This window comes from Cydia pomonella, chromosome 26, assembly GCF_033807575.1.
Source record: "Cydia pomonella isolate Wapato2018A chromosome 26, ilCydPomo1, whole genome shotgun sequence".
Classification (NCBI taxonomy): Eukaryota; Metazoa; Arthropoda; class Insecta; order Lepidoptera; family Tortricidae; genus Cydia; species Cydia pomonella.
Genome location: NC_084728.1, coordinates 10,839,508 through 10,851,903, shown reverse-complemented (window position 1 = coordinate 10,851,903; position 12,396 = coordinate 10,839,508). Strand labels below are relative to the sequence as shown.

Here is a 12,396-nt window from a genome sequence, read left to right as displayed (position 1 = left end):
TATGAACGCCTGCAATTCCAGATGTGTTGTAGCATGGATAGAGATAATTAGCGATATTTTATTCCATTTGTACGAAACCAAGTGTTTATACTGCAAATATGGGAGGAAGTTTAATCCCTAAAAAGCTTAGTTATGGCATAGATAAATAAGAAGTAATAGAGTGCTCACTCCATGCATCAGTTTTGGTACCAAAATGATTATTATTTTCGCAGTCGACATCTAGCATCGAGTTGCGTATCTCTCAGTACTGCTACTCGACAATAGATATCGCGGCAAACAAAAAGTCTAATGCTCAACGGATTTCCGCTAATATTATAACCAGAGTAACCGGAACTCTATTTTCAACTCCTACACTTACCGGGAACTCGGGACCATCGGCTTCATAGGCACGGTCTACGATTTGAATACCATTAATGAAGCTATTTAAATAATGACGCCTTCGTAAAGCTCATTTCACCTTAATATTGCCTTGTAATACAGTTAAATAGATGTAGAAAATCTTTGAATTCAAAAATACCTAATAATATAATTTCAGGTGTCCAGATGATCGCCGCCCTGATGGAGGACGACGATAACGGTGACCGTCTGCTGGACGCCACCAGGAAGCTCTGCTCCGCCTTCAGCGACCTGCTGAAGGCTGCCGAACCTGAGACCAAGGAGGTAAGGATGTTAAGGATACATCGCTACGCTCTGAACTCTTTATTTTCTACTCGCTTCCCTTGAAACTCTGCTGAAAGCTGCCGAGTCTGACTCCAAAGATTTTTGCACTCCTCAATACGCTCTTCTTTTTAAGACTTGAGTTTCGTAAGCATGTCGCACCAACAAGATAGATGTGATCTTTTTTTTTGATGTCATAGGACACCGAACTTAGATTTGTTTATGCGTTTATATAATCCCTCGCTGTAGCAATTTTCGAATCGAATTTAAATTGTCGTGAGACATACTAACATTAAACTAATTCTACGGATTACACCCATGTGTTTTTAGTCACTCGCGCGACATGTCTGAGAACCTAGGTCTCCTTTCTCAAGCACTAACAGTGATTTATGGTAATTTTCGGATGGCATTACCTGGAAAAAAAGGCGGTCAAGGATCTTAATTTTCCCATTATTTGAAAATCTCATATTTTCATACATACATACATACATATAATCACGCGTTTTTCTCGGAGGGGTAGGCAGAGACCACGGATTTCCACTTGCTACGATCCTGACATACCTCTTTCGCTAACCTGACATAACATTTCTCATACACGCTCGTCGGTTTAGGGTGCTCTTGACCTGGCCTTTCTTCAGGATTTCCCCGATTTGATCAGAGAAAGTCCGCCGAGGTCTATTCCTTCCAGCTCCCTCTTCTACTTCTCCCTTATACGCTCTTTGTTAACCTTCTTTCCACGTGTCCAAACATCAACATACCTTTCTAAATTTGTCATATTTTCAGTACCCAAATATGAAATAGCCCGTGTGATATTTCCAGCCGCGGCAGAGCCTGCTGAACGCGGCGTCCCGCGTGGGCGAGGCGTCCACGTCCGTGCTGCACAGCATCGGCGACGACTCCGAGCTCGACAAGGACACGCAGGTAAAGCCTTCCGCCTTCTACCGCAAGCTGCACTACTGCTACGACAACTTCTACAAGGCCTTCTTCGGCGACAACGACCAGTACGGCGCCGACTTCGACCCCAAGTATAATGATGACGGTATCTATGAAGATATAGATACGGGACATTGGAAACTTGATGTCATACAGGAGGAAACTGATTCCGATTATTATAGGAGTCTTGATTATTGTAATGCTGTGTTTAAGCCTGGGAAAGCGGCTATAATAGAAGAAGGTGCTGATGATAAAAGTGATTTTGAAGCGATTTTAAATGATTGCGAAGGTTATTTGGAAGGTAATAAAGATTTGAAAGGAAATTTGAATGTGTTAGATGATAAAGTTGATTCTAAAGGTTCTAATCTTAATGTGGTACGTGATAATGATAGTCCGAAGCTGTATCCTAAAACTGTTTCTGATAAAATATACAATTTTAAAAAAGATTTTTCTAATCATGATTACGTTAATATTAATTTTGAGAAACCTAAGTCTAAGAATGATATTTTACGTGAAAGGTTCTTTATGTCGGATAATGTTGAGAAGAATAAAATTAATGAGCAGATTAATAAGCAGAATGGAGCTAAAATTGAGTGTCATAGCATTCGTAATGATGTCACTAAAGCTGGTCCCGATGTTAAAGTAGCGGGCGCTCTTAACATGAAACTTCTAAATAACTTAGACAAATACAATAGAGTATTGACAACAACAGAAACGTTCATGGAAAAAGCCGAAGCTAGCTTCACTAAAAACGAAATCAATATCAAAAGAGATGATTTCGAAACATTCGTTAAAAAGAGTGAAAAATACTATACAACTGAGATGCGTGATCGTAAAACTACAGTAGAATTAGACAGTGATAAGAAAGGCAAAACTGAAATACGCATTTTCTATAATCCTACATTTCGGAACACAACTGAGAATTTCTTAAAAGGTTTCTGTCAGTACTGCAAAAGGAAATGCCCAAGAACTCAGGAGAAATGCTGTCCGAAATGTGTTTGCTTAGAAATCGAGCTAAAAACTATTTGGAAAGAAAACTGGCTGAATATATTGTTGTTTTTGGCTCTGATCGCGGCGTTTTTTGCGTTGTTGGTGCAGTGTTTCGTTTCTAAAGACGTGTGCGAGAAAGAGGAGGGTGAGGGCAAGTGCTTTGAGATGACAAGTAAGTAGGTTTGAACTTTGAATGAGATTCGTTCCTAATAATTCAAAATGTCTGATAATTCCAAAAATTACTCAGCAATGATAGAATTATGGATGATTATCAAAATTATCTGACATTTTGAAGTATGGTGGGTAGAGTGAGCGGTATATGACAAAATGAATGATAAGATCTGACGAGTGCTATTCGGGGTGAATGGTCAATATTTTCTATTATAATCCCAACTATTTCAATTCAATGTTTTTTTCTAAGATATTTCAAAGATTTTATATCCGATATTTAATTTGTCGAATTTTAACTTGTTAAGCCATAGTTATAGAAGGATACGTTATATTTATGTTTTTTTTTTAATCCGACGATTTATAAAAACTCGTCCAGACGAACGCGGAAATATGGCAAATGTCCTATCGGACTAAAATTCTTTGGAAGTATGATAGATAACCGAAACAGTATGCATAATTGTCGCAGCTACATTAACTGTAATTGAGAGCATTTGTGTTGCAATTAAATAGACCTGACGAAACTGCCTTCCTTTTAATATTGAAGTACTTAAATATCTCGTATTATGACGTCATTATTTCACGATAGGAAATAATCATAGTCGCCGAATCTCTTGACAATTCATGACAAAATAGAATCACATTATTTTTAGCTGTATTTATGCTTTTATTCCATAATATTTTCGGATCAGCAAATAAAAACCCTTTGTTTTTAAATACGTCAGGTGACAAGCAAAATTCACTGATTACCACCGCAAGTTCATAGCCATAATGAACCGTATAACTAACGAAATAAGGTTGATTTTTGTTTAATAATTTTTTAGTAAGAAGTGAGTTTTGCTTGTCTCCTGACGAATGATTTAAAGCGAGTTTTTTTGTGTATCGATGTTCACTAAACTTCAGTTTTAATAGTGCCATTGGACGAAAATCGTTTTAGAAAAAGATATTTGTACCAGGCGGACAGTTATAATAGGTACGAAAAGAAATAAAAGCACTGACAAGGGTTTTTATTTGTCTGATCTGCCTTGTCATTTTCCTTTTACTTTTCACGAGCTTCGTCTTTCGAGCTTATTAATGTTACATTAAAAGACAAAAGTTTAAGGAAAAAGACTGCCAAAATGACGTAGTTTTAAGGTTTTATTTTTAGCATGACAAGTAGAATTAGACTGTTTGTTATAAAACCGTTACATGACCGCAATTTTTTTAAATCAGTTAACGCTAGATCGCAGAATATATAATAGTACTACCGTATAGAAAGGAAACTTCCTACAAAACCGAAGTTTGACAGCGATTCAGTAATCTATGGACCTATCCCTTTCGGCTACTTAGGATTGTCAAAATTCAAGTGATTATCTTACCTGTGGTCGTGCACGCAAAGGAACTTCAAGTTGTGCCACCCCTAATAATTGCTCGGAGCAATGCTGAGCCGAACGGAGTCGAGAAAGCCCGAACGCAATAGTTTCCTCCCCCTGACTAGATTTCAAATCCATTTGTGAATTAGCTACGACCTACCAAATGATAAACAAGTTGATTCGTTTTAGTCGCCCAGATGACATAGGTTACATTTTTAACCTACTATGTGTACAAAAAGTAGGTTCTAATAAAACAAAACGTTGTCGAGGTCACATCATTTCAACTATTTACTATTACGCTTTCTGGGCCATCCCAAAATCAACTTTAAATCAATTTTTGTTTTAATTGCAAGTTTGAGAAAAGCACTATACAAATCTCGGCGAGAAACGGGGTTGCCGGCCGCAATCCTCTATCCGTCTATATCTACTTGGCCTGCAACCCTTCGTTTCCCGGCATCTATAGTAATGTACTATTAATAAAGCTGTTGGTCCATAGTTGAAAAGTATTCGGTCTCACGGTCATGTGACGGTAGGTACTTAGTTACAACATCGACCATGTTTAGTTTTGTTCATTTTATAGACTTACGTCTTGCCATACACGAGCCAATCATTACCCGATTTTTAGGGTTCCGTAGTTCATTGTTATTTTATATTTTTGTTAACTATACAGTGCTTAACTAATCTAGTCTTACGTTACTATTTTTTACTTTTGTTATAAATTATATTAATTCATTTAGTTGGTTATTGGCATTTACAAGTATTATTTGGTATGATTTAACAAAATTCTCAGTATTATTGTTTTCTGTTTATATGAAATACATCTATGAGTTACAAATTCTAAAATTTTATTAATATTAAGTTTCAAAAGGGACTTTAACACTAGTCATACGCTAACTAATCTGAATTATTACTTAAAAAAAAAGCATTTATTGATTGGTATAATAATTCATTTATATAATTTTGGTCAAAATTTTGGCAAACTCTGGTCAATATAAATTGCCTATTTTACTCAAATACAAAATTAGGTTGGTTAATGATTTAAACTTAATATTACGAAATACGGTACATTTTATACTTGAAACATAAAACCTTGTACAGGCACGTCTGAAAATATCGATACGAAAAATGTGCCAAAAATATGTATTCACTACCTTAATATATGGGCAATAAATATATATTTTTGGCACTTTTTTCGTAACGATATCTTCAGACGTGACCGTACCTTTTAAGGCAATTTAGAGTGACCATGTTTTGGTGTTTTTTTTAAATAAAAATTGTACAGTGCCACACACGTTTGGTTTTTAAATCATTTATGTTTTGTTTGTTTTCAAACATTGTTTATTTTGTATCCGTTTTTACATTGTTACTATTTATTTATGTTATTCATTAAGTTGTTTTATCCTGTATAAGATACCTTTTTGACAGTAATGTTAATATTTACTTATATTTTGATATTCACGACATTAAGGTAACGGTCACTTTTTTACTGTCAGAAATGTTTAATTACGAAACTATTTTGACCGCTTTGAAATGGGTAAGTTTTATTGCGATGACGATTTTTTTTTTTCAAATATAATTTTCTATTGTTTTTTCCCTATACATAAATACTTATTTATATTGTAAAAATGTTTGAAAAAGAGAGTATGTATATAAAAGTAGATTACCTAATTTTAGACCTAAGAGGACAGGCCACGGCCGCCCCGAAACCGCCTTTTCATACAAACGTAGTCCTCATTTTCCTCTCTGTATATTGACATTATTAAAAATATTTCGCCAAAGTTTGTTGTATATCAACCACGGCTATGCCCCTTTGTTTGATTTTTTATCTTTCTTTCTTTTTTTCGCTCCTAATTTTACAAAAAAAATCGACAAAAGTCAACATGGGGGCATAGCTATGGTTCATATACATCTAAATATGTAATAATATTTTCCATGTCAATATCCAAAGAGGAAAATGGGGACTACGTTTGTATGGAAAAGCGGGCGTGGCAAATCCTCTTCACATTCCGAAAAAGTACAAGGTTCAAGTCACTACAGTTTTATATGAAAAAAGAAGACGGTCTTGGGAGAAATTACAACTTACATAAATGTCCCAATACTTTCAATTTTAATTTCAAGCTTAGAAAGGCTTTCCAGGCTGTCAGAAATTAGAACGCTTATCTTAATTAGTATAAACAAAAAACATTTTTTTGCTGTCAAACTATTTCATCCTTACCCATTTTAAAGCGGCCGATATACAGGTGATGGTTATTTTTTATTATTTTTAGCACGCATGCGCCATGTTGGATTATTTTTGTTAATACATTTGCTTGATCTGGAACCTTGGTTTTATTTTGCACTAACTGTCCAAAGCACAAGTAAATGTAGTAGCAAGAATAATTCACGACTCTGTGGAGAAAATTACCATGTTTGACTTAAAAACAAATATCAGTATTTTAATGTATTATGTGACGATGAGTCGATCGTTTTCTCTATAGATACTCGGGCAATTTAATATGATATTTAAATTAGAAATGAGAGCCAATTACTGAGACTAGAATAATATATGAAACCAATGGCTGCTCGATGAAGAAATACAGTTGTCCATTTGGAAACTAACCATCCCTAAAATCAGTTGTTAGAAATATAGTATTTTCTGTGATAGGGGATATTAGTCAATAGCCAAGTTACAAAGTTTTTGAAAAGACCGCTCACTTTGTAAGATATATGAGTTCGAGGCACAGCTGACGTCACGTCTAATGATAGTCGCTATGACAGTGCCTTAGTCTATGTTTAGATTGAAAGGGACCCGTCCACCCCTTACCAGAAAAAAGCCTTTAAATGGCTTAATCGTTTATCGAATAACCCAACAATTGACTTTCCCTTTGAATTGCTTACCCGTTCATTTGAATGAGCTCTAGGAAGGGGTTTCCTTTTCAGAAATACCGCTAAAACAAAAGCGTATCCCCTTGCTAACCCAAAAATTATGATTAACTTTAAACATAAATAAGCAATATTTGATTCTATTTTTCGAAGAGTAAGTTAAAAATGGCCATGTTATAAATCCTTCCCTTCCCTTCAAGAGGTTAGCGCTTAGAAATCAGCTTACCCGTATTATGAAGCGCTTAAAAAGCCAAATGAAAGGGTTTTAGTTAGCAACGGCTTTGGTAAGCAAAGCCTTATCCCTTCCATAGCCCTCGTAGGGAATACCAGGCCGGTCCCTGGATTCAATTAAAAAAATAATTGAAGATAATATGACAACCTTATTTTTATTATTTAAATGTTACATATCTAAATAAATAAATGTAAAAACGAACACATATTTTACGAGATAGCTACTTCATATGAAAATGAACTGCCATAGGTATCATTCCAGGCGAGAAGTATAAGACCCGATCGAAATACATGTAGGCTACCGCTTGACCCAGACGGTTGGTGATACGTTATTACGGTTAATAAAGGTTTTGGTTTTGTCGCTATCTGAGCTACAAAAAGCCGCGACGCTCCTAACCATCAAGATAAGTGTGTAGAAGGAACAAAAGAATACGATCTCTGTATTTTTAGGTATTTAAATAAAAGTGAAAAAACTATTTGTACATTTTCGGGTAGTTATAACATTTGTTGTTAACCAACCAAATACAAAACCGCCTGGATCTGTCACTGAACGACCTGACTTTAACCTACATTATTTGAGCATGTAATTTTTTCATCTACCCTCAACTGGCTTAAGGAGCCATTTGAGGGTAGATTTTGTTTACTTTTCTTTAAATACCTAAAGATACAAAGTATAGGATGAAACTCAGGCTGAAAAAACTTGACAATGTCTGCCAAATACACGGGTGACAGATTTTAGTGGTGCGAGTGTAAGTTAAGGCTCAGTAGTATCTTCAATGACTTGTAGGCTGTGAAAACCCCGTGTGAGTAATAGTAATAAAGTAGAATTCTTAGTTTTTGTAAACTGAAATAAAATTCAAAGTTCAAAAAAAAAACTCTGCTAGTAGGCCTCAAGGGCTCTTTTATAAGTCAATACAACATTTACAGTGACATCATATTACATGAAAAATACGTAGTAACATTTATAAATATTTAATTTGACCCTAATTTAAGTATTTAATGTATCCACTAATTTTTTTTTCCTCGCGTTGTCCCGGTATATTGCCACGGCTCATGGGAGCCTGGGGTCCGCTTGACAACTAATCCCAAGATTTGGCGTAGGCACTAGTTTTTACGAAAGCGACTGCCATCTGACCTTCCAACCCAGAGGGTAAACTAGGCCTGGTTGGGATTAGTCCGGTTTCCTCACGATGTTTTCCTTCACCGAAAAGCGACTGGTAAATATCGAATGATATTTCGTACATAAGTTCCGAAAAACTCATTGGTACGAGCCGGGTTTGAACCCGCGACCTCCTGATTGCAAGTCGCACACTCTTACCGTTAGGCCACTAATCTAATGTATCTACTAATTATATGCATGAAATATTATTCGACACAATGTATATTGTTGAGAATCAAATTAAATAAATAAATGCAACAGCCTAAACGTTTATAAATGCAATAGAGCCAATATATGTCAAATATCAAAGAATAAGTGACGAAGCCCTTCAGTGGCGGCGTCTTTAGTTGTTTAAAATGTATATACACGATAATATTTTAAACTCGCATTTCTGATGCCAAAATAAAGAAAAAAAATGAGATAAGGTCAATTTTGCAAAAAGTTTTTTTTAAAATTCTTTTTTCGTTTTTTTTTATTTTTTTTACATAAAAAGTAAATGTTACTGGTAAAACTATCACTTAAGGTGGTTCGACTAGGTTACCCAAAGCTTAAACCTCACTAGATGGCGCCACAATTGCAAATTTTGAGTTTTAATTTTTTTGTGGAGTAGTCTTGGTATTTCTATACTGTAAATTATGTTTAGCGCACTCTTTAAATAAATATTGAACTATTAAAACAAACATTGAACACTTCATTGTACAAAAACTACCCCTTAATGTCGACAGAATGTTTCTTGACTCTATTTCTAAGTATCACTCACATATTCAAACAGTCGTACTGGGATCCTTGTACTTGTAGTAGACAATTTGGCACAGCGTGAGTAGGCTTCAATAGCGTTGCGGTATGTACGTGGAAATACATGCAAGAGGATGTGGGTTCGAGACTCATTTTTTTTTTTGTTATCAGTATTTTCAAGTAAGTACCTATTATTAATAAATTATTTTATGAGAAATATGAGCGTTTTTCCATAAAAATATTATAAATCTGATTCTCACACATGATATTTTTGGGTTCTTCCAACTCAGAATCACTAGCATAATCAATCCTCGTGCTAAAAAAACCCGAAAATTTGTATTGAAATTTTAGTTTTAAAATTTAAAATGTGACTTAATGGTATGGATATTTTAGGATATCTTTTTTTAATGCTAGGGTGGAGAAGATTCTAAGTAGAATGAACCTAAGAAGGTCCAAATTTGTAAGTCAGATTTTCCGGTATTTAAAAAAAAAAAACGCTGTTTTGTTCTAAAATTTAAGCAATCCCTTACTGCTCAGCCTTTAAAAAAGTAGGTACTATTTTACAGTAGAATTAAAACATTTTTTTACGATACATTTAATTAAATTACAGTGAGTTACAAAATTGCATGGCCTTCTATTTATAACCATTATAAAAAGAAATGAGATATTTACCATGTTTGTTTATATTATTGATTTCCCGATATTTTGACACAACTAGAAGTTTCACACAATGCCTAGAGATAGAAAATTATTTATTTATTTTATTTATTGTCAATTTCATTCAACGGATCACATCATATCCAATTTATGTGTTTATGTATTGCATTGTTTTCTACCTAGTTGGTTATTAAATTCTGTTACTGCAATAATTTTTATCTACATAAAATATACCAACGAAAGTTTAATAAAGTATATGTATATTAAAATGAAGTACACAAAATCAGGAATTACATATGACAATATCATTCAAAATCGCCTCCTCTGGCTTTGACACAGGCCCTCAAACGACGAGGCCAGTCATCAATAGCGGCACGCACGATTGTCATGTCTAATTCCGTCACTGTCTTAACTATGGCCCGCTTGAGGGAGTTAAGATTTGTGTGGGGTTTAGCACAGGCTTTCTCCTCAATAACCTGCTATATGGCATAATCCAGGGGGTTAAGGTCCGGGCTGGAGGACGGCCAGTCTTCGTGGGCAATAAAGTCAATTTTGTTCCTTCGAAACCAGGCTTGAGTTGTTTTTGCCTTATGTGCAGGAGCTGAGTCCTGTTCAAAGGTCCATGGCTGGTTTTGAAATAGGGTGTGGCTTAAGGGCTTCACTATTGGTTCGAGAACGGTTTCCAGTTTCCGGTTTTCACACCTTTTTCACAGAAATGAATCTGTGTTAGCCCTGAGTATGACACACCCAACATCATGTTTGGCGGGTGCCCACATTTGTGCAACGCAATAGGGTTGTTTCCATCTACAAATCTTAGGGCATAATTGTATCCCAATAAATTCTTTTGGATTATAAGAACATGTTAAACTACTTTTAGGGGACCTGTAATGACCATATTTTTGTAAATATTGAATTTAAAATATCTTTTGGCACACGTCACGTGACCAAACTCGAAACGTCATTGAAGATACTGATGACGTCACAACTCTCGGATTGACACTGTTGACAGTTAGACGATTAACAACAAATGACAAAAATATCAGTTGAAAGTTCGTATCTTCTGCGTGTGTATGTAGTTATGTGTCAAATGAGATATTTACCATGTTTGTTTATATTATTGATTTCCCGATATTTTGACACAACTAGAAGTTTCACACAATGCCTAGAGATAGAAAATTATTTATTTATTTTATTTATTGTCAATTTCATTCAACGGATCACATCATATCCAATTTATGTGTTTATGTATTGCATTGTTTTCTACCTAGTTGGTTATTAAATTCTGTTACTGCAATAATTTTTATCTACATAAAATATACCAACGAAAGTTTAATAAAGTATATGTATATTAAAATGAAGTACACAAAATCAGGAATTACATATGACAATATCATTCAAAATCGCCTCCTCTGGCTTTGACACAGGCCCTCAAACGACGAGGCCAGTCATCAATAGCGGCACGCACGATTGTCATGTCTAATTCCGTCACTGTCTTAACTATGGCCCGCTTGAGGGAGTTAAGATTTGTGTGGGGTTTAGCACAGGCTTTCTCCTCAATAACCTGCTATATGGCATAATCCAGGGGGTTAAGGTCCGGGCTGGAGGACGGCCAGTCTTCGTGGGCAATAAAGTCAATTTTGATCCTTCGAAACCAGGCTTGAGTTGTTTTTGCCTTATGTGCAGGAGCTGAGTCCTGTTTAAAGATCCATGGCTGGTTTTGAAATAGGGTGTGGCTTAAGGGGTTCACTATTGGTTCGAGAACGGTTTCCAGTTTCCGGTTTTCACACCTTTTTCACAGAAATGAATCTGTGTTAGCCCTGAGTATGACACACCCAAAATCATGTTTGGCGGGTGCCCACATTTGTGCAACGCAATAGGGTTGTTTCCATCTACAAATCTTAGGGCATAATTGTATCCCAATAAATTCTTTTGGATTATAAGAACATGTTAAACTACTTTTAGGGGACCTGTAATGACCATATTTTTGTAAATATTGAATTTAAAATATCTTTTGGCACACGTCACGTGACCAAACTCGAAACGTCATTGAAGATACTGATGACGTCACAACTCTCGGATTGACACTGTTGACAGTTAGGCGATTAACAACAAATGACAAAAATATCAGTTGAAAGTTCGTATCTTCTGCGTGTGTATGTAGTTATGTGTCAAACCATAAACTGTGACGTCACACAATTTTCAAAGAGCGTTTTGGGCGCGAAAGCATCTGTCAAAATATATTTTGTTAATTTAACATATTTCAAGCCGTTTTTAGTATAAAAGCTGCATTTTAAGGCAACTTTTACTTAATATAGAAAGTAATACAAGCGTTTCAAAATATTGGAATACGATTCTCTTTTAGGCCCCAATTCATTATAGATACGACGAGATAAGCGTTATGTGTGGTATATAATTATAGCTCACAAATCCACCACATTATGTCATTTTTTATTTTTTCGGTAGCATTTGTTTTAACGGAAATAAAGAGGTTGCAAATCGAGTAACAGAACTTCAGAACAGATATCATTTGATATTTACCAGTCGCTTTTCGGTGAAGGAAAACATCGTGAGGAAACTGGACTAATCCCAACAAGGCTTAGTTTTACCCTCTGGGTTGGAAGGTCAGATGGTAGTGGCTTTCGTAAAAACTAG

General features: G+C 35.4%; 1 protein-coding gene across 1 annotated transcript in view; it reads left to right on the top strand.

Moving 5' to 3' along the window:
- The window catches only part of LOC133532287 (talin-1), a 165,395-nt gene that overhangs the window by 71,143 nt on the left and 81,856 nt on the right, over positions 1 to 12,396 (top strand). Inside the window, exons 19-20 of the mRNA XM_061870891.1 lie at positions 536 to 660; positions 1,477 to 1,578. Coding sequence (XP_061726875.1) covers positions 536 to 660; positions 1,477 to 1,578 — 227 coding nt within the window. The remainder of the gene's footprint in view (positions 1 to 535; positions 661 to 1,476; positions 1,579 to 12,396) is intronic.